Below are 27,982 nucleotides of genomic sequence, written 5' to 3' on the forward strand. Positions count from 1 at the left end.
TTTATTCCCCCTTGATGAACAAATTTACAGTATAAATATAAAAATAGTTACTATTTTCAAGTCTTTCAGCTTTTCATCACATCATCTTTGAAAGAACAGATTCAAACATACAATTGTATATTAAAAAAAAACCCAATATAACGTGACAGAACATGTCACTACCATCAGTGAAAATGCATCTCATATGCTAACACTGATATTGGCTGACCTCAAGATTGATGAAACTAGGAAATAATATTTCTTCTAACTAGAAATTCTGGTTATTTTTTAACTGTAACATTCTTATTACTGGAAAAAAATGAGAAGCATCAGTCACTGAAAGTTTTGATAACCGATGTAGTCATACAGTTTATTTCTGAACCTAACATCTGGCTGTTTCCTTCTGATTAGTATCAGTATGCCTACGTGGGTACAAAAGGTCATTTCATCAGAATTATGACACATCAATTTGACAACTGTGTTGTGTCTCAGTTGGAAAAAAGAGATTGGCATTAATAGTAATGTGATTACAGATGACAGCCGACAGTCTAGTCTCAAATTCCTGATCACATTTAGTTTTCAACACATCATTGGACTTGACAGAAAATGCAGTCACATTCCTGCATGCTGTAGATTAATGACCTGATGAATCAGAGCTGATCTTGAACGAAAACTTTAATATTTCATCAGCTGAAAATTTGGAGATCATCATTAAATGAAAACAGAAAGGGACAACCCTAAGTTTATCAAGTGTCAAACTTCCCATGAACAACATCCTTATTTTGGAAAACAAGTTCCACCTTATTGCACTTAAAATCTTTTTGGTCAGTCCACTCCTCAGTCGTTTGTCCAGTCATCTTTAACCCTCTGGCTCGTGTTTGCGGTCTTTCTCAGGTGGCCCTCTTATTGGAAGGCCCAGGGATGATGGGAGGCGGGTCGATGTTGAGCTCTTGACGGAGGTCTTCGAGGCTCTGCTCCCATCGTTTCTCATAGAAGATGCTTAGAACACATCGGGCCTTCCTACCATTCTGTAGCGCCCACGGGCCCAAGGATGTGAACAAGGTCTGCAATTGTCTAAGAGAGATGATAGGAAGACAGATAAGAGAAAACATGACTCAACAGGAAACAAGCTGAGGTTATTAGCCAACTTCTTGACTGGCTTTCTTCCAATAAAGATTACAACAATCCAGTTATCCAGAAAAAGGAAGTTCAGTGGAGAACAATTGTGAATTTACAGGTAAGTGAAGAGTTTTACCGTTGGCCATACATTTCCCCCTACACCCACGCACAGGTGGAGTTTTCCTTTTGCTGCCACATGCTGAGTGTTTCTGTTAACTATCAGGAAGTTTTGTTCTAACAGTGGTGTCCTACCTTATATTGAGTCGAAGTGGCCCTAATACAGCTCCAAGAGAACACATGGGAAGTCCAGTCTGAGCAGCTTCAAACCACTTCACTGCCACTTCACCTAAAAGAATACAGACAAGGGCATCTCTTTTATTCCAAAACCCACTGCTAAAAATGCTTTTCTGTTTGTTCTCAAAATTGCCATTTTTTGGCCAGTTCATTAGAATAGAAAATCTATTAACCTAAATGCAAAGAAAAAAAGCTCATACATTTCAGTGAAATGGACTTTGGAAAGTGGGAAATGTGTACAGGCAGCAGGCAGGGGTGACAGCAGCAGAGACTCGATTAAGCACTCAGGGAATTTCATTATCTGAACTGTCACCAGACACATTACTCCAGTTCTGACCTTTACATGGTAATGTTATAAGCTCCAGGTCTGCCACTGTTTCACCTAGGGGTGCAATGGTACAGGTAGTCCATGGTTCAGTACGTACCTTGGTTCTTGGGCCACGGTTTTGGTTCAGTTTCGGTATGTGTTTTGTGCGTAAAGAGAACAGTTTTTTTTTCTCCAAAAAGTATATTTTTATTTTGCTTGTTAGCAAAACCTGAATTTTACAGTAGGAACAAATTATATCACTGTACTGGATAAAATAACACTTTCTGTGCTGAACAATATAACCCTTTCTTATTCCTCAACTACTTGTATGCAGTCGTATAAAACAGGCACATGCACACATAGGGCCCAAAGGGTGCTTTTTTTTAAATAAATAAATTCCTGTTCTGCATATGGATGTAAAAGAAAACAGTGGTATAAAAATGCCAAGGTTATCTACTGTTCGCATTGTATGTGTGTCAAGAGTCCTGCACCAGGTTGGGCCCTTAAATTGAGTTACTGTGTACTTTGGCCATTTCTCACTAAGCGTTCTTGTCTGTTCTTCCGTTCTGGAGTACTTGTGAAATGTCATCAGTCGCAGCCCAAGTACTGTTCCAATTGCAAGTTCGCATAAACCAAGAACGCATGGATTACTCAGATGTTGTTCTTGTCAGCTAGCTTAAACCAAGGATGCACTGGCTGGTGACTCGTGTAGACTTGGCTGGGAAATAATTCCCAAGATGCAGCTCATGCCAGCTCGACAGGGAGCCAGGCAGCTGTGAGCCTGCCAGCTGGCTGTGAGCCTGCCGGCTCGACCAGGACCTGGGCAGTGGTGAGCCCGCCAGCTCGACTGGAACCCGGACGCCTGTGCCCGGCTGAACCAATGACGTGTATAACAGTTTTGAAAAATATACAAAATGTATAAATAGGCCCTTTCCACTGCAGGAACTTTTGCAGGAACTTTGAGCATTACCCTGAACTTTCAAAAACCCCGGTGCGTTTGCACCGAAAATTACAAATAAATAAATAAATAACTTTCTTCCGGCCCTGAACTTTCATCGAAGAAGTTCCAGGTAGGGAGGTAGTACTTTTCAGATTACCAGGAATTCTTAGGGGCAGGGCTGTGTGCTGGAGAACGCTGATTGATGGACTACACTTGCAGCATTTCTGCATTCCGTTCACAAGCCACTATTTAATTCATTCTACATTTAACTTCCACAAGCTTTGTATTTTGATAATTTGGAAAATGGACCAAGAGAAGCTACAACAAGTGGACAGACGATGAAGTCTAGGCTCTTTTGAGTGTTTTTGCGGAGAGAAAGACACACACACTCAGTAGCCTGTAACGCATGTAACGCAGTATATAAAGCGCCAAACCCACCGTCCCTAAGAGTGGATTGTTCCATGCAGGGCACACCGAACAGTACACGGTTTTCCTGAGTAGCATTGCATTCCTAGTTTCACCACTGTTTTACATCAGCTTTCCTTTTAATTACACATTTTATTTATATGTAAACTGACACTAATTAATTTTGTTTATGATGTCCATACAGTCAGTGGCGCAGAAAGGATCCCCTGGGGCCCCAAGCAAAAAAAAATAAAAAATAAAAAAATTTATTTATTTATTTAATTAATTATTTATTTATTTTTTTGGCAGAACACATACAAGTGGGGGAGGGGCAATTTGGACTCAGGGGGCCCCTTCAGAGAATTTGAGACAGCTAGTTGTTACTGCACCTTCTCACTGCTGCTGTGTAGTGAACTTATTCTTTAGACTGTTTGTGTCAAGTCTGTTGGCCCTTTGGGGGCCCAAGCAGCTGCCTGCCTTGCCTGATGGCAAACTGCACCACTGCATATACTTTCAACAGGAGACCGATATGGACTGCAGGACTACAAAGTGCAGTAACAACCCTCGTATCCTGTTTGCAACAGTAAATAGGTTAACAAACCCTCCTGCTCCATTGCCTTCAGAACTAGTTTCCACATCAAAGTGCAATGAGTTTGCAACATTCTTTAATGACAAGATTCAGGGCATTAAACACTCAATTAATCCCACAACACAGTTGCCACTGCAGCCTTCCAGACACCTAGAGCTGACACATTTCACACCTGTCACTGATAAAACAGTCCAAGAGACCATCTCTAGTCTGAGTTCAGCCACATGTTGCCTTAACGAGTTGCCCACTAGATTTCTAAAATCTGTACTGAGCAGTTTGCTACCCCAGCTCACTAACTTAGTTAATATTTCATTACAATCTGGAAAATTTCCCAGGGCCTTGAAAACTGCTGTCATTAGGCCTCTCCTAAAGAAGAGTAGTCTTGATGCAGCAGTACTGAACAACTATCGGCCCATATCAAATCTGCCATTTTTAGGTAAAGTCCTTGAGAGAGATGTTTACCAACAGCTCTCTGACTTTCTTCTATTGAACAACTGCTTTGATGATTTCTAGTCAGGTTTCAGGCCCCATCACAGCACTGAGACTGCTCTGATCAAAGTGACAAATGACATCTGTCTGAACACAGACAAAGGTAAAGCAACAGTCTTAGTCCTGCTGGATCTGAGTGCTGCATTCGATACAGTTGATCATGTGATTCTGTTACAGAGGCTAGAGGACTGGGTCGGCATCTCTGGTCCTGGCCTGAAATGGTTTAAATCCTACCTTGAGGACAGGAAGTATTTTGTTCAAATCGGAAACTGTGTGTCAAACCAAATGGCAGTGACCTGTGGGGTCCCCCAGGGGTCCATCCTGGGACCCCTCTTGTTCAATCTTTACATGTTGCCCCTTGGCCAGTTAATACACAGTAATAACGTGTCCTACCATAACTATGCAGACGACACTCAGATTTACATCTCGCTAACAGCAGGTGAACATGGGCCTGTGGACTCACTCTGTGACTGCCTCCAACAGATCACTGTGTGGATGCAAAACAACTTTGTCCAGCTAAATTCAGATAAGACTGAAGTCATTGTCTTTGGCCCACAAAAACCCAGAGAAAGTGTCATCAGTCATCTGGAAACTGTTACTCTAAAAGCTAAAAATCAGGTTAGAAATCTAGGGGTAATAATGGACTCAGACCTAAACTTTAACTGCCACATTAAATCAATTACATCATCAGCCTTTTACCATCTCAAAAACATTGCCAGAATCAAAGGTTTACTGTCTAAACCAGACTTAGAGAGACTTATTCACGCATTTATCTCTAGCAGGTTAGACTACTGTAACGGCCCTCTCACTGGACTTTCTAAACAAGCTGTAAGATAGCTGCAGTACATCCAGAACGCTGCTGCTCAAGTCCTGACTGGAACCAGGAAGTACGACCATATTAGTCCTGTGCTCAGGTCTCTGCACTGGCTTCCTGTCGCTCAGAGACTTTAAAACAGCTCTGCTGGTCTATAAGTCTCTCCATGGTCTAGCGCCAAAGCACATCTGTGACATGTTGGTCCCATATGAACCATCTCGGACCCTGAGAACCTCAGGGACTGGTCTTCTGCTGGTGTCCAGAGTCAGAACTAAACACAGTGAAGCTGTTTTTCAGTCCTATGCAGCTAAACTCTGGAACAGTCTTCCTGATGATGTGAGACAGGCCTCTACTGTGACAATGTTTAAGTCCAGGCTGAAAACAGCTCTGTTCAACTGTGCATAGAACAACTGAAAGGGTTCTATCTGCACTCTTCTCTTTTACTTTGTTTTAATTGATTATTATTCATGTTTCATTGATTATGTTTTAATTGTAATAGTGTGTTTTTAATCTGTCTTTTTTCCATTTTTGTAAAGCACTGTGAATTGCCCTGTGTATGAATTGTGCTATACAAATAAATCTGCCTTGCCTTGCCTTGCCATGGACTGCAGACCTGATAGTCCAGCACCAGTACTCTGTGACTATGAAGACCTGCCGTTGGAACTGGTGTGGACTGAGGCTTGATATTGTCCTGCTGAAATAATGTGTTTTATACCAGCACTATATAAAGTGAGTTCAAGCATTGCAGTTTGGGAACCACTGATCTGGATCGCATACTCACCTAGCATGTTGGTGGGCATGCCCAGTAATGTGTGCATAAAGTCGTGAACCTCCCTGTATCTCTGCATGACATAGGCCAGCTCCTCATTGTCCACAAACTTCACATCAGCCCTAGAGTCAGGGGTGACATGCTGAAAAAATTACGATCAAAAGAAAGTAATGAGAAGTTAAATCAGGTGAAAAGGACAATCTGTACTTTTCTTAAACCACATGCTTATTAGCACTCACATTGACCTCCAGAAAACGGAGGTATTCCCTCCCAAAAGAGCCGTCATGCAACGAGGCCATCCTGCTTAGATCAAGTGTAGACAGCCGGATCCTTGGCCTTTCTCTGCAGGAAACAACAGACTTTTATTCACAAAAGCCAAAGCTCAATTCCAAAAAACAGAGTGACAGAAATATATTATTCTGACTCACATTAGGATCTCATAGCCTTCAGGGTCATTTCTCATCCTGTCCCTGAGGTTTATCAATGCTAGGTGTCCCGTGGTCTCCCCCAGCACTGCCACCATGTCTGCAGTCAACACAAAACTGTTTTAGATAAGCTTTAAACAAACTCACCCGAACCTGCTGTTTATGTTTAGGCCTATCATAATTATTACATAATTATGATCATTTGAAATAATCATGCTAATCCATTCAACTGTATGTGGGCAGTTGGGTGAAACACTAACATATTTAAATATGATTTTCCATTGTTTTACTGTGTCCTTTTCTGCTATGAATTCAATATAAAACCAGTGACAGTTTATTTCCATTTTGCACCTTTTGAATATTCCAGTAATAGGCTTTGTGTATTTAACTTACACGAACAGTGGTATTTATCAGGCAGGGGGCTATCTGTCCAGTAGGATATCTACTGAGCAGATATCAGGCAGGAGGATATCTCCTGCCTGATAAATACCAAGCAGGGGGGTAGATATATAGTGTTATATATATTACTATATAATGTATTGGTTAATTCACCATCACAAATTATTATCTTTTCACTAGGGACAAACTGATTAACAGCCAAAGAAGAACAGGAATTTGATTTGGAGGTACTGTGGAAACATGGTAACCAAAACACAAGGAACTGCATTATGAGGTGATCATGAATACTGTATTTCACTTAAGTATGAGATTCTTACAAGTTTGTCACACTGAGCAGTGGAAAAAAATGTGAACAAAATAAAACCCAAGAAAATTTAAATAATTATCAAATTATCGCAATATAATTTTATGTCACAGGAACTGGAATTATAGATTCATCTCTCAGCTTCACTTCAAAGCATTTGTTTATTTGTGGCACTACATGTATGGCAGAATGGTACTCCCAACCTGCCCATGGTGACAATCATAAAGTTGTATTGTATTGTACTGAATTGTAAAGACACATGTATTTCTAATGTTAATACCCCATGTGACAGATGTTGGTGTACTCTTCCTCTGTGAAAGTTTCACTGCAACTGACATATGGCAAGACTTAATTAATTTCACTTCCGTTTCCATGACATTTTCCAGCCTGTAAAGGTGACTCTTTTACAGGCTGTATGTAAATGACAGTTAGAAGCCTCCTGTGCAGTTCCATGTCATTGTCATAATACTGAGAAATTAAAATTAAGTGATGAAATATTTTGTTCGGTTTCATTTATTATGAGGAAAACATAGAAGAGGAACAGAGGAAAGCACCAGTGGAAATAAACCACCACCAGCCATGGTGGAATAAAGGTGTGTTTCTTACCATGTCTGTAGGGGTTCTGCAGTGCAGCCACACCTGAACCAACAGCAAGCACAGCTTTCTGCAGGGGGGTGGTAGGAATGTGTCCTGGGTATAAGCCATCATAGGAACCTTGTGAAAAATCACTGGTGCTGCTGTGAAGCTGGTGGACACTCACCACTGAAGAAAAATGGAAAAAGTACAGTCACATTTGAGAGGGTTGACAGGTAACACAACATACACTCAAAGAATTTTAAAGTGTGTGTTCTGCAAGTAAAAAACAACCTTAGACCAATTGAGCTCATATCAGGGGTCAAGCCCATTAGCCCGACTGAAAATATTTAAAATGTGAAGCAGAATGGACTTATGGGAATTTTTTCAAACTCAGTCAGAGCTGGCAATTGTTTCTCAAGCATCTGGTCCCCTTATTTGAAAAGATCACAAAATGACATCCACATCTCAGGAAAGATGCTACTGCTAAAGGAAGCAGAGAGGAACATGGCCATTGGTCTGCTTCAGTCTGGTCAGAGCAAAAGAGGCTGAACAGCAGTTAGTCCAGCACTGTACATCTCCATCAATTGCTAAATGCAACTGGAACTGTCACTGACTGATCAAGACCAGGGGCCTCATGTATAAAGGGTACATACGCCCTTTCCACGCTACTGTTCAGATGCATAGAGAGTGAAATGACCGTGGAAATGTGTGGTGCTCCACACCAATTTCATGGCAGGCGAACGCACATTTCTAGTGCTTTTGAACCATTGGTGACCCTTGGAGGTGATGGTGGGAAACTGCCAGCATGCCATCCTACTGCCAGAGCACTACATTCCCCTACCAGAGGAACCAGACGCTGGACCCATCCATGCAAATCCTGCCTAGGAGGCCATTCGACCTGGCAACATGTGATTCCAACCATATAAAGAGACAATGACACAAACTTCACTTGTTGATAAATGCATTTAATGTACTATTAATGTCTGTGAGTCAGTCCAGGAGCTCATTGATGCCGCCGATTGCCCTCACGATGTTCTCTTGTGACACGGGTGTGCACAGGTGAGGACACGGCCAGTTGGACAGGCATCAGCGGCTGGCTGTTGGCGGACCTTAGGATCAGCTGATGCCGGGGAGGCTGGAGGAATCCCATGGTCTGTGACACGAGGCTGGAATGGGACGGGTCTAAAACGCTTAACGTAAAAAAGCTTAAGCTTAATGTCCAAAAACTGCAATCAGTCATCACCGATCTTGTTATTTTGATTTTTGGAGAGGTGAAAGTGGACATGATTAGAGATGTCCATGCATATTTTGGTGATGACTGATCACTGTTCCTACCACAAAAGCTGTACTCATGATGTACAGTAATTTATGTGGGGATTAAAGAATCTTAATACATTGCTGAAAGTATCAGTTTAGAAAGGCCTTTTTCAAGATGGTGAGAGCATGTGAGACATAAGCCTACAACACCCAATACTACACAAATTTTTTATGCAACAAGTAAGACTCAACACTTATAAACATCTCACTTCTATGTCAAAACAAAACTGGGATTTACCTAAAACAATCCTTATCAAAATGATCCACACAGTAGGGCTATATAGACAATCAAAATAAACAATGGGAAAAAAATCAGCTTAGTTTCAGTTTCTCCAGGACATTCATCTGAAATCCTTCTTGTAGCATATACCAGTCATGGTGAACTAGTGTGAAATGGCTTTGTATTATATAGAACTTAGTGACACATTGGTTTTGTAAGCCATATTTGATGCAAAGAATTTTACATAATACCTGTTTCAGATTCTTATGAATCAAGGCTTCAGTCATTATACCTGAAAAACTAAAATCAAAATCTAAATAAAATACAACAAAGTTATAAATTTCTAGAATATTCTAAAGAGCTGTTAATCATTATTGTGATCAGTTTTCGATTCACAGTATAATAATAATAATAATAATAATAATAATAGATTGGATATCTATAGCACTTTTCAAGGCCCTCAAAGCACTTTATATTTTTTGATCCATTAGGCTATTCATTCACTCACATTCACACACTGGTGGTGGTAAACTACAGCTATAACTGACAGAAGCGTGGCTGCCAATCCACACCAAACAGCCCCTCCGACCACCACCAAACATTCACACACAGTCATACACCAGTGTCACTCACACTGGTGTAGGACAGAGTAGGATTCTAACCACCAATCCTCTGGTTATTGGATGTATGCATATGTGTTTGTTTATGTCTCTAGACCTCATTCACTGTTTATTTTATACCAGGTTGAGTTAAAAAGTTTGAAAGAAAATCCAAGAAATCCTAAGGATATACAAGAGTACTTTTAAATAGTTGTTGCGAATGTGTATTGTTAGTTGAATGAATGAAACTAGAGGTCGACCGATTATCGGCTGGGCCGATTTTCGGCGGTGATATTTGGAAATTTGATGTATATCGGTATCGACCTTTTTTTAATCCGACGGGCCGATATTAAGAAATCAATTTAAAACTGGGTTATTTCAGCTCAGATGCAGCTGCGCCCCTTACTCTATCTCTCCTGCACTATCCACCCCGCGCCCTCTGATTGGTTGTGGCTGAAGCTGTCCTCACACACAGACTGGGACTGACTTGGGATGAGACTGTTCTACATACATTTTCTCCATTACTAATACATAGAGCGATTAGAGCCAGACTGATGAACTAATGTTCTGGTAAAAGCTCATCAGACTTCACCTTAGCGTGCTTCCCTAAAACAAGTGAACTGAGTTTTTTTCGGCGCTCTCTCTTAATCCCACACACATGCTTTTCTATCACAGACTGTTTCCATCTCCATATTATCAGCAGTCTAATTCTCACACGTCAGGAGGTAATATGAGTTAGCAGAGCTGCTGCTAATGTTTACTCTGCTCTGACGTTCTTCTGAAACATTAGTAGTAGTTGTGAGATGTAGAGCACAGGGATGTTTAGTACAGTTTCAGAAGAGTTTTCTGCGGTTTACCTTTAACACATGTGTTTTCTCTCCAGAGCTTTCTCACACGAGAAAACTTTACCTCTCCACGGTGTGTACTCCTTCCGCGTCGGATTTCGACGCGGAAGGAGTACCCCCTGCGTCAAATAGTGCCGCTATGGGGCTCTGACCACATGCGTCGATTTCTGACTATTTGGGATGAGGCTGTGTTGGTATGTAATGTAATAGTGTGTGTTTGTGTTAAAGTCACATGAAGAACTCTACAACTCACAACTACTAATGTTGCTGTGAGCTTTCTAGTCCTATGATCTGAAAATTAAAGTGAAGATGAGACAGAGTAAAATTCAGAAGTGATTTATCTGAACATGGTGAAACATTTTAAATCCTGTGTGTGCTCATTAAAGCCCTAAAGGCTGTTTGTGTTCTGTCAGGAGTTTAACTGCACTCATAGCAACGATTATACTTTTTTATGTAGCTTTTGTCATATTAATCATTAATAATGTAGCAACATAGTTTTGAATGACAGGGTCCCTGCTATCGCACGGTAAAATATAAATTTAATAATGAAATCAACTTAAGGCTTCCCAAATGCTGTAATAAATGAAACATGATGAGTTGAGCATATGTCAGCATGTGGCCCAAGAGTTTACAAGTCTCCCTGTATTTTTGTTGTGTTTGAACTTAAAATAAAGATAAGTCATTATAGTTATATTTCAATTTTACTTTATTTACTGTGGAAAAATTTAAGGGAGCTATTTATTTAAGCTTTTATTCAACTTTATAAGAGATGCTTCTGAGTCTAGGAAATCCATGCACTTCTGGAGCTATTATTTTCTATTTGTTTGATTAAATAAACATCAAAATTTAAATAAACATCAAAATTTTTCACACCAATTTTTACACTTTTACTGCAAATGAATATCGGCTCCAAATATCGGTTATCAGCCTCCTCTAACTACTAATAATCGGTATCGGCCCTGAAAAACCCATATCGGTCGATCTCTAAATGAAACTATATACTTTAAAACCCAAATGAAAATTCCTCCATTTTCAATGGATGCCTTTGTAGTTTTAACTTCAGTGGAGCTGCAATTTGATTTTGTGTAGTTTTATTTGAGCTCTAAAAAAAATCAAAACTTATATATTTTTGAATAAAAACTGATTTTGTGCTGATCTTGACATGCAAAACATAAAAACACCTTTATAAAAGGGGAGTCCTAAGCTTGAAACGGTTTCAATATTTTAATGTTGTTGTTCATTGCAAATACTCTTGCATCATTTAGTTTTTTTTGCATAAAAGTAGCCAAGTGCATTGTGTTACTGTGATTGCTTGTTTAGATATTGGTGAAAGTGGTACTTGTAGTCATCGGTACGAAAAAGAACAGGAATCAATGCAATCTTACTGTAAAATTGGGGAAACGTGCAATGGTAAACAAACAACAGTATTATAAAGGTCCACCTCAGTGTGTGTGGGTGGGTGCTGTCAGTTGATGGGTGTGTGCATGTCATCCATGTGCCAGTTTGAGGTACACTATGTTTTGCAGTTTGATTAAAAATGTTTTCCCAATGGCTGCAAGAGATCTCATTCATCACAGAGAGCTAACAGGCGTTTTAGTATAACAAACGATTACAACGTGCTAGTCTTTGTATGTCTCAGACTTTTGGTGAAAGCATCGTTAACGTGTTCAGGTTTTGATGCTTCTGTTTCTCATTTGAGTGTGTATGCACCTTATGTCAATCACAAAATCCTGCTAATTAGCTTAGCCATTTATTTTATTCCGCTTCATTAAATAGCTAAGGACTGTGTTTAGTTAGCATTTCCATTAACAGAATAACTTCTTACAGCTAAGTATTTTAGCTTCATTAAAATTACTTAAATAGTAGCTTACCAGTTCTCTTAAGTGTTTTTGCCGTTGCATATAAAAGTAACGCAGTAAAGTCATACCTTTGGAAAGTAGACTCCACTGTCGCCGATTCAACCTCCGCAAAGGGTTACTAGCGCGCAGCCACATTGTTGAAGTTAATGCGCATGCGCATAGTGACTTTGGCCTACTTACCAGGGCAAACCCGGTGGGCGGGGTTACACAGTTTAAATCCATTCCGCACACACTGTTACTTTGTCAGCTGTCCTTATAGTATAACTTAAGCGCACACATAGTAACTGTAAACACCGTGTGCAGTGTTAAAGGTTGAATCGCCCTTCTACGATAAACGAACATCGGTACTTTCGTTTTCTGCCTTCTGGTAGAGACACAATAAGGACGTTAAGGTTAGTTAGCTGAGCTGGTGTTTCCTCTCGCCAAGTGGCTACCTTTAGTTAGCTGCTCATTCGGTGTTTAATCAGCTGAAGCCACAGTCATATTTAAAATTAACATTAACTAACTAACTTAACTGGTTAGTTAGCATTTAGTTAGCTGCACTAAGTTCTGTAAATCCTCTCTACTCATAAACCATCAATAATTCGGCTATTCAAACGCTAAATTATACAAATAACAACTACGAACAGGTGAATTCTGTTGTATTATGTAGCTTTAAACCACTATCAACTCCTCAGAAAGTGTCACCTACTATTGTAGTTGTTACTGTTTTTTCAGAATATGGGGTTTCCTCCAATGTTAAGTCTTTTTGTCATTGAGGTAGGTTAAGATCGGGGTTATTGCCTCAGCAGGGGTTGTCCATGTTTAATTTAGGGAAAATACACCATGAAAATAATGTGGAGTGAGTTAAGTAGCGAAAACACGGTTAGCAATGACGTGGTAAGAATTATTACGTGGGTGGGGTTTGTGGCGCGTCTGAATGTCTTGGTAAACGACTATAATATATCCCAGTATACGAATATAAAGAGAAGGCAGCAAACTGGGTGAGTAAAGCCTCAGGTTTTGTTACGATACAGTGCAGCAGAGATGTAGATCACGGACGGGTTATTGGAGCAAGAACAGGAGGGTAGAACTGTCAGGAAGCAGCCTCCCAGGAAGGGCAACCTTCATAGAGCTAAAACTAGGGCTTAAGAAGCTTTATACAATTGCTGAAGAGTAATTTTTACTCCTAACTTCTTTCGCTTGGATGTTATTTTGACTGGTTGCACATCTTGATGTTGATGCTAATGTTACTGTGTATTTACAGTGAAGCTTATACAAATAGATCCCTCTGCATTGGGGATTTTTTTTTTTTTTTATTGCAGTTCAGTGTCATTTTTACCAGTTTTGAAATTATAGTTATATTCGTTATTTCTGCATACTTGCATGTGTCTTGAGTCCTCGAATTTGACATTTCAGCAACAGTCTCTTATGTAGTAGTAGTAGTAGTAGTAGTAGTAGTAGCAGTAGTTTAGGGTCCTGGATTGTGATGATTGAGAGACAAAATTCTGCATCTGCTTCCTACATGAAATTTCCTGATGATTAACCTAGATTTCTGGTATAATTATTGTTTTGGCAGGGTTTGTGATAGTTCTGTTTCCAGGGTATGGCTTCATTAACGTAACCGGCTTGTGTGCTTGGCTGGTTTAAGTCATTGCTTTGGCTGTTTTTCTTCTTCATGTCACTCAGGCAGTGTTGTTTTTCTTCAGGGCAAGTTTGTACACATGAAATGTCAACAGCAAAATATTTCAATAGAGCACACATTTGTCACGTGTGCTACAGTAAAAAACATTTGTCCTTGCACAGACTGGATAACTAAGTACTTTGAGTTCCATTTAGGAGAAGAACAGATTTACAAAGAACACAAAGCTCAAACTTTTCCCACCTAAAATAGGGCTCATCTTGAGGTTAGATAAAATCCAAGACAGGACAAGACTGTTCTTTCTTGCAGCTTTAATGAAAACATTGACAGTGTTAGTGTTGAAGTACTTGTATCTTTGCAGTCTGGTTTTAAATGTTAAATAACTCAGTTTATAGAGAATTAATGATGTTAATACGAAAGATGACTGTTTGTAGCCTCACTAGTCATCATTATTAATAATACAATACTGATCATGTGTATTCACATGGTCAGCATGATGTCTTATTTAGTAGCTCTAGTCATTTGATCATGAGGTTTTCTTATAAATCAGAGATGCAACTCAAAAGTGTTCCTGGGACATTTTAACCTTTTTTTTCATACATGGTTTCATGTATCCTTTTTCTTGTTTTTACCCAGCAAGTGTTCTTTGTTTCACTTGTATCACATTTTACGGAAGAAAAGACAAACAGAGAATTCAGGGGTTTCTTATTTTTAAGCCACCTCAGCAGAAATAGTGGGCATGTACACTGTTCCTCATCCCATGGATATCTTTTTTTAGGGCACCAAGTGAGGCATAACATTTCCTTCAAATTTTCCTAAACAGGATTAACTTGGTGTTTTGTAACCAAACATGGCAATGTGGGTTGAAGATTCATTATCTCTACTGTAGGAAAAGGCTGAGATGGAACATCTTACTATGTGATCACTTATTATACATTTTATGATTTTTGTTTTTTATTACGCATGATTCTTTTACAATCTACTCAAGCAAATGTTTAGGTAGAGTCACTTGACTTTTGTGCTGCGAATGAGATTAAGTATATCCTGTGCCGTTCAACCTATTGGCAGCAAACACATATTTCAAAGATAACATTGTACTTTGGGCATGTGGTGCTGCAGCTTTCTGAGAGCTTACATGTACAAATGCTACATATACAAACATTCAGCCAACCATTTCCTGCAGCTATACATCCTGCTTAAACCAAATGTGAACTGTGATGAACAAAGAGCTGTATGCATTGTTGCTGATTTTAAAGTGTTGAGTGTCAGCACATGTCTGTCTGTGGCAGTAAATGACGACATAAATTCAGATTCAGCTCTTGGCAGTAATTTTTGTCTTGTCTTCACGGAGCAGAATTGGCAGCAGGCCTGAGTAAGAAGCTGATGAGATAAGATACTGTGATGACACAGGATGTTCTTGTATCTTCATGCAGGCCACCCCCACAGAGCTGGGTAGATTAAATCTTTTCTTTTTTTTTTTTTCTTTTTTTTTTTGTTTTTTTTTTTGTTTGTGTGTGTTTTGTCAAAAATATTTCCCAGATAATGAGAACTGAGTCAGGCAGTCTTCAAAGTTCACTTAGTGGCAAAAAGTTTTTAGAGCACATTTTGAGATTAGGTCAGTGGGTTCCAATGGAGAGCAAAGCACCCGTGTAAAACCTTTTCACCCATAGATACCAGCATAACAGTGTTTTATGCAAAGGAAAAATGCTTAATCCTAATATCTTAGATTTTTGCTTAACTGATGTTTGAACCCCAAGGAGATGGTGAAGTGATATTCTTGAAAATTCCACCAGATGGCAAAAAATAAAGAAATTCATAATTCTGACTTATGTTCGATTTTGATCACATCTTTAGAACTCATTATAAACAGTAGTTTTTCAGTAACCAACAGAACATATTTTTAATGCTCTATTGTGTAAAAGTTGAGTGTGTTTTTTTTATGTTTTGTAGTTTTGTGCTGTGACTTGCCTACTGTACCTGCATTCACTGAACACATGGTGGTGTTGACAGATGTGTTTGTTTCAACCTGTTATTACATTTTATTAGATTTCCTGCCATGTTTTTGTGAAGTCATCCATGCAAGACAAGAGCAGATAACATCATCTGATTGAACTTTTTTTTTTTTTAATTAATGCACTTCATAGAGACTCCAGAAATGTGGCAAAAATTTTAGAAAAGAAAAAATATTATTATTAATAATAATAATGGTAGTAATCATGATGAAATAGTACTATAGGCATTATTCCATCATTTTCTGTTACAACAAATGTTGGTTACAAGCAGAAGTTTGAAAATCAAATGCAAATATTTGTTCTTTGCTGCCTTTTGTTATTTGTATATGTGGGAAATGTGAACATAACCTGCAATGATCTTTATCCAAATACATCTTTTGGCTGCAATATGTGAAACTCACTTAACTCACTTGTGTAACTGCTGAAACTAATGTGGATTGCGTGTGCATAGTTTCACAATGATGGAGAAGAGTTATATTGTCAATCCCACTTACAAAACATTCACCTTAAGAGCTTGGAATCATGTTGCAATTTATGCACAGCCGCTGCATTTTTGAAGCGCTGACACATGAGGTTAACTCAGTGCTGATAACAGAAGAACACAAAGTGAAAAAGAAGTTAAATCTTGGGTATTAACGGGGGTTTGTTCTTCTGACAGGATACAGAACCAGGTTGATGGCGAAGAATGGCACGAATATCGTTAGACTGCCCCAACTCCCTACCGGGAATTCCCCTCAGTGTGTTGTCAGTGCCTATGGAAAATAAATATAAATGTCAGCAGTGTCTCCAGGTCCTGAGGAAGCCAGTCCAGGCTCAGTGTGGCCACCGCTTCTGTGTCCATTGCTTCAAACAGCTCACCAGGTACACTGGAAAGCCTCAGACCATTTAAAGCATCCATCCATTTTTTTTTTATCCACTTAATTCTGTGTAGGATCCATTTAAAGCAGTGTTTCCCAAACCTTTTTTTAGGGACCCCACTCTAAAAAATGACAGACTTCATAAATTAATTCACATTTGGCATTCTTTGTAAAGATTGTGTAAATCAGCATTCCTTTGACTTCCATTTTATCATTGCTTTATAATTTTATGATGAACATGGAAACATTTGTTGCATTTTATTGAATTTTACTGCCTTTTATACCGGATTTAATTTGCTGTGTTTTAATGTATCTGGATGCATTAACAATTTCCCTTAGAGAATGATAACGTCGCCTACTGTATATCAAAGTGATATACATTTAATATATTACAGAATACAGTCATACATGTATTATAGTTAACAACTTTTTGGCCCATCAGCCAATGACAGGCAAACAAAGACGGTTAACCTGGAAAGAAATTTTACACACTTATGTTTAGTGGGCAACTAAAAGGAAAACTATGTTTCTTAGAAGGAAGAGATCTTTGTCCAGTTTTATGTGGCTGTGTCACTTAATAGTTAACATCAGTTCAAACATAAATGTACTGAGTGTTTTAGATTAGCTTAAATAGTGACCACACACCAAAGGTTTTTTTTTTTGTTTGTTTTTTTTTTACACTGGACACTTATAACATAGATCTGTGTAGACATATAATATAGGCCTTTTTTTTTTTTAACAACCTACATACAGCATATAAAAGCTAGTAAGGTTTTGTCTGATTCTGGAGTGTTTTGAATTCTTTACTTGTGACTTATGCACTCACCAAACCCAAAATGTACCCATATTTGGAGCCTGGCAGAGATTAATTCTGGACCCCGTATAATTGAGACTAAGTAAGTCTGTTTAGTCCGACTTCAAAAGCTCTGGTTTTGGTCCAGTGTTGTAAGTGTCATTATCAGAACATTAAGTAATTACACAGTACTGCTAGTACTTCCAGTTTATGGGAAGGTGAACTTTAGATCCTTTCCCCTTTGGCTATAGAAGACTCAGCACATGCTCTGTCTTGTTCATGGGAACACCCCCCTCCTCACCCCCCACATGACTCAGCATCAGTCACTCAGATACATGCTTATTCAAGGCAGATGAATCATGCTGAAGAATCCAAACTACTCCTTTTTTTAATCACTGTAATCGCTGACTCATTTGTTGCAAATTCATTGCATCTTAAAGGATCCGTATGTAGACCAGTATGTGGTAAAGGTACTGACTACTGACACTGAGTACTCCTCACCTCCCTTTCATCTTCAAATTAGCTTAGAAAATAAAGCAATACAAAACACAAAAGATCACAGTTTGTCCACTGTTGGCTTCTGTAGAAACTTGGCACTGCATTATTGTAGGCTCAGTAGAAGACCAGCTCTCTCTATAGATAGAGACAGTTTTTAAGCTTTTAAACTTAAGAAACCACACATCAGTGAACAAAATTCTGAATAATTTCTGCACAGAGATTCCCCTAAAAACACATACTGGAACTGGAAAATAAATCATTAACACCCCCCCCCCCAAAAAAAAAAAAAAAAAACCAAGATGATATGAGGAATCTTTTCAGGTACAGTCATGATGATCAATGATCTCACTCACCATTTTTATCACCCTTTATAAAATTTGGTCTGGAGGTCTTAGGCTATATTTGATTAAAAACAAGTGATACTCAAAATAAAATATGCATGGATTAGAAAAGGAAAATGTATTTTACACTGACACAATCTGCATTATACCCTAGAAAGTCAGCAAAGGGATTATTGTTTCTCAACAGCTTTTAACTGTTAAACCACAATTTTTATTTTTTTTTAATTCTCAGTTCTGGTCCAAAACCCTGTGAAGCCTGTCGGGAAGAGGAAATATATGAGGAGCCTACCTCCATTCTAAACGGTAATGAGGTAAGTTACCCGAGGTATGCATTACCAAAATAAAAGAAGAGAAATAATATCTCATGAGATACAGTATCTTACGTGAACTGAAACCCCCTTCTATTGTATCTCTAAAGACAACATGATCATAGTCTGACTGAAGGTTTTTGCCAATTTCACCCGACAATGAAACCTCCTGTCTGTTACCATTAGTGACTTTCTGAGGTTAAAAAGATGCTTTTATCTTGCACCACCTCCAGGCTTTTCCTGACAACGCAGCAGGCCGAGAAATAGCCAGCCTCCCTGCTCGGTGTTTGAACCAGGGCTGCAGTTGGACAGGCTCAATAAAAGACTATGAGGTAAGATATAGTTTTTTTCCCCTCTGTGTTGATGTGTGGGTGCTTTATTGAAAATAAATGTGGGACAAATGCTTTCAATAAGCATTTGTCTCCCTCTTTGTTCCATATTAGGGTTTTGCAAGTTGTAGTTGGATCATTTACTCCACTGCACTTTTATTTCCACAAACATTTGTACCGCCTACACACACAGACACAAAAAAGAATGGCATGTCTCACATTCACAGGGTCATGTATTTTCCCCTCCAAGGCCTCGGCTTACAACGAGGCCCCTGAAGTGTTACATGTGGTGCGGAAAACAGGAAGTGAAACTGAACTGTGGAAAGTCCCTACATTACCAGGAAAACATCAGCAATAGCTCAGCGGGGAAATACCATGACCATAAAAGAGAGGTTGTTTAATTCCAGATTAGCCCCACAGCTGATAGTAAGATCTTCAATACAAGGAGATATATATTTTGGTAGATCTAGAATATACCAGTTCGCAAGGGAACTGCTGCATATGGACTGAGTGGAACAAAAAAAAAAAAAAACCCCAGAAACAGACACTGAACAACAAAGTATTTCCTTCAGACTGACCACAGTTTGTTCAATCGGATAAGCAGTATCACATGTTTTTTTGTTGGTTTTAGTCATATTGGTGTTGTTGTGTGTCAGTTTAGTTTCTGTTTGGTGGCATTTAGCATCTATGTTTCTAGTTTGAAGATGACAATGGATGGTTTGTAGTGCTTCTAATCTGTGGGCTTTTTGTGCGTGTCTGAAACAGCTCATCAAATGAGAATTTTCCCGATATGAGAAAATAACGTTGCACACTTCGCGTGTTGGATGACAGTTACAGTTCTGATCGACTCATATTGAACACGTTTGTTGTTACCACAGTTCTAGTAATCCGCTTTTATTGCCGCGTTGAAGATACACCCATGTTTGTATCTGTGTATGTGTGAATGTTTTGGGCTTAGTCACTGTGGTGTGGAGACTTGGACATACTAAACATATACACCCAAAAAGACTTAAGAATAGAGTATGAATAACGTGGCAATGAGATGATTTGACTAGAAGGCTGTTTACGGATGAGTGATATCTACTTGGATTCTCTGGTTAACCATGTGTCGCAGTCAAAGTGAAAAACATGTGATCTTACCTGTGGTTCCCGCACTCCAACTCCATGCTGCAATGACTGTGAAGGAAACCACTTCCCGGCCAGTGAACATCACATGACTAATGCGCTCCACCTCTTTTGTGTCCCGGTGTTTTTCAAAATGAGGATGTTATCGTTGGTTGTTCATCTTCAAAACAATCGAAAATGCTATTGCTTTTTCTTGTCCTTTTGGTTGTTTTTTCTTCCACTTTCTTTTTTCATTTCTGTACTTGTGGAATTTTGTGTCGTGTAGCTGTTATACTGTTTTTTTCATGGACTGTTTTTTGATCCGTTTTATCACACACAAATTATATTTTACTGCTTAAGATACTTGAAAGAATGATCATGACATAGAGCTTTAATTACATACTATATCTGTTTACTTGTCTTACCTTTAACCCACCTGTCTTGATTTGACTAAAACCATGAAACATGTTTTTCCACATTACAGCAGACACTCCTTTCTACAGACAAAGGGACATGTTTGTCAGTTAAAAGGCATTTGTTTAAGGTATTTATTTGCACCATGAGTAATATGGTTGTACAGCCTAATTTAACACCAGACAAAGGCATCTGTGCTTTATCTATGATTCTTCAAAGTGCTTCATCAGAGTGCAGCTCCTGTTCTTTGAGGTAATCTTTGAAAATCAGAATGCCAGACACACCTGCTCTGCGTGACAAGGGCAGACAGACAGACAGTAACGTATGAGGGTAATAATAATAATAATAATAATGGATCTGTCCTCTATTTTGTTTAAGGCTCAGCATGAAGGTCGCTGTGAATTCGAACAGATAAAGTGCGAGGCCTGCCAAAACTTTATCCTTCGCATGGAGAAGGACAGACATAATGAGCGAGAATGCGAAGCAAGAACGCTGAACTGCAAATACTGCAAAGTGACGTTCAACTTTAAAGATATCAAGGTGAGATGTGCAGAAGATCTTGATTAAGGCAAGTTGTTGGTGTGTGTAAATGGAAAATGAAACAGTTTTCTTCTTCTCCATCTTATTTTAGGCCCATGATGAAATTTGCTTAAAGTTTCCCTTGCAGTGCAAAGACTGTGGCAAGAAGAAAATCCCAAGAGAAAAGGTTACTGAAGTCAATTATTCTGTGTCTTCTCATAAACGCTCTTATGTGAATAGACTTGGCTTCATAATGCTTGATAATTCCCTCTGTAGTGAAGTATTTATGTGTTTTATGTGGTCTGTCACATCATATCAGCATAAGTGTAAAGCTCCAAGTCCACATGATTGAGGTTATGTGTGTACTTACTACAAAGTGTAGCCCTTTGGCCTTTGACACACAGACAGTAGACTTAGCCCATTTACATTCACACCAATACTCCAATCATTATCCGATTTCTGGAGTTATCAGGTTATTCAAGTGATCATTTGAACAGTATATTCTCATATGCTTTATCGGCTAATCTCATTATGAGGAATCAGATTAACACACCTGGATTTCTCTCCAATACTCCGATGACTTTATGCATGTGTACAGGTTAATCTGATTTATTTCATTCTGTATGTCTGTAGATGTGGAAAAACGATTGAAATCATAGAAAACAGAATTTACACAGTCAAATGTGAGCGGAAGACAATAACAGGAAGGTTGAGTCCACCATCACTATGTGCATACGTACTCTGAAAGAAATCCAATAATGGACTGGAGTGTTTTAACCAGGATTTTCAATTATTGCATTTCTTAAGTGCATGGAAACGCGTCAGATCTGATTGCTACAATTGTTTGATTACTCCTAGTTATTGGATTTTTATGGTATTGTAAACAAGCTCACTGACTTCACAAATGTCAAACTACCATTAAAATAGGAGTGACCTCTGAACACAGGGATTGGGTGCCATTGTTTAAATTTACTTTTCCTTCCTGAGTTTCGGTATGACTTAGTTTCTTTCTGAGAAAGGCGCTAGCCATGCACTTAACAGTAACTTTCATTTTCTTGTAAAAGGCAGTGAGTTGTCAGGGTACTGATTTGGCTCTTTTTTGTCTATTCCACCTTTAGTTCAGTGATCACAGCAGGTCCTGTGCCAAGTCAAAAAGTGCCTGTCCATTTAGTGAAGTGGGCTGTAAAGCTGTGGTATGTACAATAAAGTTATCACATGTGAAGAAGGCAAGAAAAATAGTGTTAACAATTTGTACCACAAGAAGTCTCTCTCTGAAGTGATTTGTGGATTGTAATTGTATTGTATTGTATTGTGTACACGTCAGCTAGTACACAAGAATAAATGGAGAGATATTGAATATGGCATAAATTATATAAAATATATCATATTTAGCATGAATACTTAGAGATTTGTACCTTATATTTTAGTATTTACAGCTTTACCATCAAGTCTGAACCCATCAGATGCCAGATTTTTCCAGACTCACCTTGACAAGAAGCTTAACAAGTTTGTTTGTGTTCTCAGATAGAGAATGGAAAGCTCACTGATCATGAGCACAGCAGCACCATGGAGCACTTGCGTCTGCTGCTGCCCATGGTTCTGACAATGGCTCGGGTTCGAACAGAGGCTCCTGGTCTGGGAGAGTGGCAGGAGGACTCTGGTCTGGGCCTGTACAGGGCTCCTGAGGAGGGAGTCCCTATGGGTGCTGGAGCCTCTGCACAGTCTGTGGACCTGGAAAAAAAGGTTAGTTTGAATGCATTTTTTCCCTTTCATGGTAACTTGTTCATTGCTTTTAGTTTTGAGATTCTAAGTGTATTTGTTGCTGCTTTTCAACAGGTGAATGCTTTAGAAAATATTGTGTGTGTCCTGAATCGGGAGGTGGAGCGGAGTTCATTGACAATGGAAGCTTTTGCACATCAGCATCGCTTGGATCAGGAAAAAATAGAGAATCTGTCGAATAAGGTGCGGCAGTTAGAAAGAACCCTGGCTATGAGAGACCTGCAGGTGTCCGAAACCGAGCAGGTCGTGCGAGAACTGCAGTTCTGCACCTACGATGGAATATTTGTGTGGAAAATCTCAGACTTCTCCCGTCGCAGGCAGGATGCGGTGGCCGGTCGAACACCTGCGATGTTCTCACCAGGTAAGATGAGAGACCGATTACAGGGTGTAATCCAATCACTACCAAGCATGCAAACTGAGAGGCCCTCTGTTCGTGTGGTTTGACTTTCAGTATGTCAGAACTGAAAGACGTTTTATTTGGTTCAGATCATGTGGTTTGTGGGTGTTCCATCCATTTGGCAAGCAAACGAGGGTAATTCCACCACTACGCCCTTGTTGTCCTTCTGGCAAAGTACATGTCAAGCCTATTTTATCACCCGCTTTTAGGCTGAAATATATCATAGCCTGTCACGATAATTAAATATTAGTAGATAAATGTTTTTAGTTCAAACTGGTACAGCATATACCTAATGGCACTGGAAAATAAAAGAAAATATTTCTGTTAGTCTTTTAGACTTTATCAACAAAATTTGCATCAGACAGAATAGACACAGTTAAATATACAAAACTTACTAATAGAATAATAAAATAAAGACTGACAACGACAGGTACCAATAGCTGAGAAGCACAAAGTTCCAGTGGATCTGTCAGTTTGACTGAGGTTTGTCAGAATCTGAAGGACAGGTAGACGGAACACCTGATTAGAGGTGGTCACTTTATTCATTCAAGTTTCATGATTTCATGTCAAGCTGTACTAAAACATTGCTAAGAGCATAGCTCTGCGTTAGCATGGAGGTGAGAAGGCTTAAAACAATTTTCAAACAGGAAGTGGTGAGTTGACATGTTTTCACCACAAATTTTTTTTTTTAATTGTCATTTTATTACAAGTGAGTCACATTGCGTTTGCACCTCAAAAATAATTGTAAACATAAAATGAATGAGGAATTTTTTGTTGAATACAATGTTGAAATATTGTTTGTTAGTTTGTAACTTTCTGATACTGATTGTAGTTAAGTCAGGGCTTTATTACACAGCTAATTTCACAAACCAATCTCAAAAACCATCCCAGTCAGCTCTCCCACCCACATTACCCATCCAGCTAACTATAATAACATATTATATTAAGTAGTATAACATTAGTCTTCATATAGTCGATATAAGTAATATATTTAGCTATCTATCCCCTTATGAAATGTGTCAAATGCTATACATGCGTTATACTGCCTTATTCATGTGTTATTTTTAAATCTTTAAATCTTATCTTTAAATTCACAAAGCCTCTTAGGGAAATGTAAAAAGAAATAACTGACCCTGACAAGCACAGAGTCCTTCAGATTAGTTAGTTTTATACGTTGACCAGAGACCATTATCACCATTATATATAATCATTCAGATCTGAAGATTATATAATACATATAACACCTTTAACTACATCTTGGATGGTTCTTTCTCTTTCTCTTCACAGCTTTCTACTCCAGTAAATACGGCTACAAAATGTGTCTGCGGCTCTATTTAAATGGTGACGGCACAGGCCGAGGGACACACTTGTCTCTGTTCTTCGTCGTCATGAGGGGCAAGTGTGACGCCCTGCTCAAATGGCCATTCAGTCAGAAGGTAGGGAAGGCTTCACATCATACTGAAAAAAAAAAAAAAGTCCCACATTCTAACATTTTCTTTTAGCTTTGATTGTGGCACACATATACCATGGCATTATTTCAAAAAGCTTATACAATGTTACAACATTTATGTCCAACCTTTATGGCAGTGGTTCCCAACCTTTTTTGTCTCATGACTCCATTTTAACATCAGAAATTTCTGGCGACCCCAGACATGCAAAACTGAGACTTTTTTTTTTTTGCTAATATTAATTTATTTTGATCATGTAATAGTTTGCTATACTATTTTGCAAATAAACATTAATTTTAGATGACATTTTAGCTATATAATGTATATTATTATGGACGGAGGCAGAAAATAACTGCACAAAGTGAGAATTTTATTTTCCTTGGTCAGGATATGTACAGTCAGTCCAACTTGTATTTACAAGGCTGACAATTAATACTGAACAAACAAGAACTCAAACTATGAATTATGAAAGAGCTTCAGTATCTTAAACCGACCACAATGAACATTTGAAGGATAAACAGTACCACAGTGCTTCAGTTTCAGCTTCACAGTTTGACATGTCTTTTATGTATTGTGATTGTCTCTCTCAACTCACCATATATTTTTTTATTAGTAAGTTTTTGCGTTTTTTTTTATCAATTACTAGAGATTTCAGGCAACTCCATTTGAATTCCAAGTGACCCCATGTGAGGTCCCAACCCCAAAGTTGAAAATCACTGCTTTATGGACACAGAACGTTGCTGATCCTAGACCTGACCAACTGAACCAACCCCAGATCATAACACTGCCCCAACATGCTTGTACTGTAGGCACTATGCATGATGGGTAATTACTTGATCTGCACTTCTACCCTTATGCACCCATCACTCTGGAACAGGGTCAATCTGGACTCATCAGACCACATGAGCTTTTTCTATTGAAACAAAGTCCAGTCTTTATGCTTCTGTAAGAGTGAAAATGGGACATGCTAATAATAAGCAAATATTCTGGGGTGAACATAAGCACAGTAATTGTAAACACATACAGTATGTTTATTATGATGTTACACAAACATGGTTTTAGTATGTTCTTAGATAACTGCTGTATGATTGTTTACACATATAAGTTTACAGCAATGTTAAGTTAATATTCTGTTATCAGGTTATTCCACCATGGGGGAATATCAGAAATGAGAAACTACAATGCAGAAAATTATTTATAAGAAAGTGAAAAAAGACTTATTTCTAGAACATTTGTCTTATTTTTCATCTAAATAGGGAAAAAAGATGGCCAATATTTATTTATTTTTTTTGTCAGCCAGTGTGTTTCAGCTGATAAAAACCACACCACTTCTAGATACTGTAAATGATGAACCCCGTCCTTCATCTTTCCTGTCCTCTGTCCTCTCTGTGCTGTTCAGGTGACACTGATGCTTCTTGATCAGAATAACAGGGAGCACATCATTGATGCTTTTCGGCCTGATGTTACCTCCACGTCCTTCCAGCGGCCCATCAGTGAGATGAACATCGCCAGTGGGTGCCCACTCTTTTGCCCACTGGCCAAACTGGCTGGAAAAAGCCCATATCTGAGAGACGATACCATTTTCATTAAAGCCATTGTAGACCTGACTGGCTTATGAGGTGTTCTGTGGAAGTTACACCTGCTATTTATTTAAACAACCTTGAACCAGGGTAAAAACAAATGATAAAAGATATATCATATATTATTTTATAAACACAAAATATGTTATTTATAGATTTATAGTGCATATTATATATATACATATATATACATATATATATATACTATTGTCAAGAGTTCATTAAAGGGTTCATAACACTGTTTAGGGTGTGTGTTTGTCCATGCACTCATATTACCATACTCACAAGGCATCTTCCATACAGTGTGCATGTATATTCAGCACTGTGAAATGCTTGTTTTAATTACTAGCAGATCATGATTATGTAATTGTTTTGTAATCCCATCATTTTTAACTGAAGTTTAAGTATCTTTAATTTTATCTTATCAATAATAATAACAGTAACAGCCAAGAATGGTCTTTTATGTTTTGCAGTAGAGTTAGCTGTATTAAAATAGAGAAGTAGTAGAAGTGTGAGGGGAAAAAGTGATGTATAAAAAAAATGTTTGAGAGGTTGTGGTGTGGTTGAAACACTGACACAATGGCTCTGTTCACACTGACGGCCTTAAATGCCCATTTCAGATTCATTGCTCATATCTGAATTTTTGTATGTATGTCTATGTTTGTGCACAAATGTGGCCATGAAAGCACAAAAGCAGTGGTGTTAAAAGTGTTCAGCTCATTTCTTTCAGGAAAACAATTAATACATACTGAGAATACTGTACATGTAAACATGGTGCTTTCCAAACATTACATATGAGTACCAACATGTTGTTTTAGATTGGTGGAGTTGTGGATGAGTGCCTCAAGGGAAGAGTTTATGACATAAAAGGTCATGTAAATTCTGATCTGAAATCACAATGCAAAAGATCACATCTCCATCTGATCCAGGACTACATATGGAAGTAGACCAGATCAGAACTGATAATATAAGCCACATATGAGCAAAAAGATTGGGAAACTTTTGACTACAGTGTGAATGCAGTTAATAAAGTTGCATTATGGGATATGTGAGGGAAGGGTTTGGTTGGTTAGTTGGGTTTCTTTTTGCATTGTTTTTTGAGATGCTGTCTGATTTTCATGCCTAGCCTTTGTCTGTGAAAGTGCAAATTCATTTCTTGACAACCCCTTTACTGTGACTCTTGGCATTTTATTAACACCTTAAAAACTGAATAGTCATATATTTGTATAAAGCAGGGGTGTCCAATCCTGGATCTCAAGGGCCGCTATCCTGCATGTTTTAGATGTTTTCCTCTTCCAGTCCACCTGAGGGTCATTATGATGCTTCTGCAGATCACAGGCTTATCATTTGAATCAGGTGTGTTGGAAGAGGGATACATCTAAAACATGCAGGATAGCGGCCCTTGAGGACCGGATCTGGACACGCCTGGTATAAAGGCTTAATGATACTAATTATTATTATACACTGGACTCTGCTGTACATTGGTCAGCCCTTTACACCTGTCTCACACAGTCTATTAATGGTATTCACCATGTAATCCACCTGCTAGTTCTACTAAACATAGAGCAAGATATTAATTTGATTCTATAACGCAGTATGTACTTTTTACTGTACTAGAACTGATACATCCATATTGTCTAGAAGTACACTGTTCTATAGATGATATGGATTAGCTGTTGATGTGTAATGATGACAAGATTTAAAAAAATAAATAAAGTAACCACAAACATGAA

At 38.5% G+C, this 27,982-nt stretch overlaps 2 protein-coding genes across 5 annotated transcripts; one reads left to right on the forward strand and one right to left on the reverse strand.

Annotated features, from left to right (window-relative positions):
- coq4 (coenzyme Q4 homolog (S. cerevisiae)) lies at positions 1–13,055 on the reverse strand. Of its 2 annotated transcripts, none has more exons than XM_030148988.1 (7): positions 12,318–12,433; positions 7,440–7,595; positions 6,134–6,230; positions 5,945–6,047; positions 5,718–5,847; positions 1,351–1,444; positions 1–1,053 (listed from the first exon to the last, which is right to left on the reverse strand). In XM_030148988.1, exons 1-7 carry the CDS (start codon positions 12,382–12,384, stop codon positions 870–872), a joined length of 831 nt encoding a protein of 276 aa, XP_030004848.1. In that variant the 5' UTR covers positions 12,385–12,433; the 3' UTR covers positions 1–869. The 2 variants fall into 2 exon arrangements, with proteins under 2 accessions (XP_030004848.1, XP_030004849.1); XM_030148989.1 differs by lacking the exon at positions 12,318–12,433 and adding an exon at positions 12,941–13,055 and having other exon boundaries at positions 870–1,053.
- Positions 12,512–27,982, forward strand: traf2b (Tnf receptor-associated factor 2b). Of its 3 annotated transcripts, none has more exons than XM_030148984.1 (11): positions 12,512–12,641; positions 16,541–16,743; positions 18,604–18,682; positions 18,913–19,011; positions 20,905–21,066; positions 21,158–21,232; positions 22,164–22,238; positions 22,570–22,788; positions 22,882–23,185; positions 24,509–24,657; positions 26,069–27,982. In XM_030148984.1, the coding sequence occupies exons 2-11, from the start codon at positions 16,568–16,570 to the stop codon at positions 26,285–26,287; spliced, it is 1,557 nt and encodes a 518-aa protein (XP_030004844.1). In that variant the 5' UTR covers positions 12,512–12,641; positions 16,541–16,567; the 3' UTR covers positions 26,288–27,982. The 3 variants fall into 3 exon arrangements, 2 of the variants coding, with proteins under 2 accessions (XP_030004844.1, XP_030004845.1); XM_030148985.1 differs by lacking the exon at positions 12,512–12,641 and adding an exon at positions 13,095–13,232; XR_003936793.1 differs by lacking the exon at positions 12,512–12,641 and having other exon boundaries at positions 16,568–16,743; positions 26,069–27,488; positions 27,686–27,982.

This window comes from Sphaeramia orbicularis, chromosome 12 (genome assembly GCF_902148855.1).
Source record: "Sphaeramia orbicularis chromosome 12, fSphaOr1.1, whole genome shotgun sequence".
Taxonomy (NCBI): Eukaryota; Metazoa; Chordata; class Actinopteri; order Kurtiformes; family Apogonidae; genus Sphaeramia; species Sphaeramia orbicularis.

Bases quoted from the DNA above. Each gene is read 5' to 3' on its own strand.
- coq4 (XM_030148988.1), bottom strand. From the start codon at position 12,384: ATGTGGCTGCGCGCTAGTAACCCTTTGCGGAGGTTGAATCGGCGACAG. The intron at 5,848-5,944 runs GTGAGTGCTAAT...TAATTTTTTCAG, and splicing joins TCCGTTTTCTGGAGGTCAAT to CATGTCACCCCTGACTCTAG. The intron at 1,445-5,717 runs GTGAGTATGCGA...GTATTCTTTTAG, and splicing joins CATGCCCACCAACATGCTAG to GTGAAGTGGCAGTGAAGTGG.
- traf2b (XM_030148984.1), top strand. From the start codon at position 16,568: ATGGCACGAATATCGTTAGACTGCCCCAACTCCCTACCGGGAATTCCC. The intron at 16,744-18,603 runs GTACACTGGAAA...TTTAATTCTCAG, and splicing joins TGCTTCAAACAGCTCACCAG to TTCTGGTCCAAAACCCTGTG. The intron at 21,233-22,163 runs GTTACTGAAGTC...TTCCACCTTTAG, and splicing joins AGAAAATCCCAAGAGAAAAG to TTCAGTGATCACAGCAGGTC.